Genomic DNA, 778 nt, shown 5'->3' with positions numbered 1-778 from the left:
GCCTTCTACTGGCATAGACACCGGGCATCATGAGAGGCCACATTGAGGCTAATGTCCTCTAGGCACAGAGGACTTCTGTCCTCCCTCCCTAGGTCCAAAGTTCCAGTCCTTGTGGCATTTTGGCTAATTACTGCGTCTTTGGGTTTGCAGACCTTCTGTCTTAACTGTGCCCCCAAATCCTCCTAGATACTCTCTCATTCGTTTTCATTTGTCTTTCTTGTCCTCAGGGCGGTAGGGATGAAGGAAATTTTCTGGATGATGCTCTCATGAAGCAGGATGCCCAGGTTAGTACAACTATAGCTTCTTTCTTCCAGTTTTCTTCTTTTGTGCCAGTAAGACAGGCCTTAATGGCTGGAGGACCTCTGAAATATTTTAGTGTGTATTAGCCAGGCTGGGATATATTATGAAATAAAAAAATAGATTCCCATAGATGGCCTTTAATAACAGAGGTTTTGTTTTTTTTCCTTTTTTGCTGTTTTTGGCTGGGGCTAGGTTTGCACCCGTCACCTCTGGCATATGGGGCCAGCACCCTACTCCTTTGAGTCACAGGCGCTGCCCTTTTTTTTTGAGACAGAGTCTCAAGCTGCCGCCGTGGGTAGAGTACCATGGCCTCATAGCTCACAGCAACCTCAAACTCTTGGGCTCAAGTGATTCTCTAGCGGCTTGGCCCCTGTGGCTCAAGTGGCTAAGGCGCCAGCCATGTACACCCAAGGTGGTGGGTTCGAATCCACCCCGGGCCCTCCAAACAACAATGACGGCTGCAACCAAAAAATAGCCG

General features: G+C 48.5%; 1 protein-coding gene across 3 annotated transcripts in view; it reads left to right on the top strand.

The window, feature by feature from the left end:
- The window catches only part of ANXA4 (annexin A4), a 65,720-nt gene that overhangs the window by 51,115 nt on the left and 13,827 nt on the right, over window positions 1–778 (top strand). For all 3 annotated transcript variants that reach the window (XM_003793443.3, XM_023515312.1, XM_023515313.1), the window contains one exon: window positions 228–284. In XM_003793443.3, the coding sequence (XP_003793491.1) occupies window positions 228–284 (57 nt within the window). The remainder of the gene's footprint in view (window positions 1–227; window positions 285–778) is intronic.

The sequence above is a fragment of the Otolemur garnettii genome, unplaced genomic scaffold (genome assembly GCF_000181295.1).
Source record: "Otolemur garnettii isolate 467f Iridium unplaced genomic scaffold, OtoGar3 scaffold00068, whole genome shotgun sequence".
In the NCBI taxonomy this organism is placed as follows: Eukaryota; Metazoa; Chordata; class Mammalia; order Primates; family Galagidae; genus Otolemur; species Otolemur garnettii.
The sequence above is the reverse complement of the archived record's forward strand: the minus strand, read 5'-3'. Positions and strand labels throughout refer to the sequence as shown.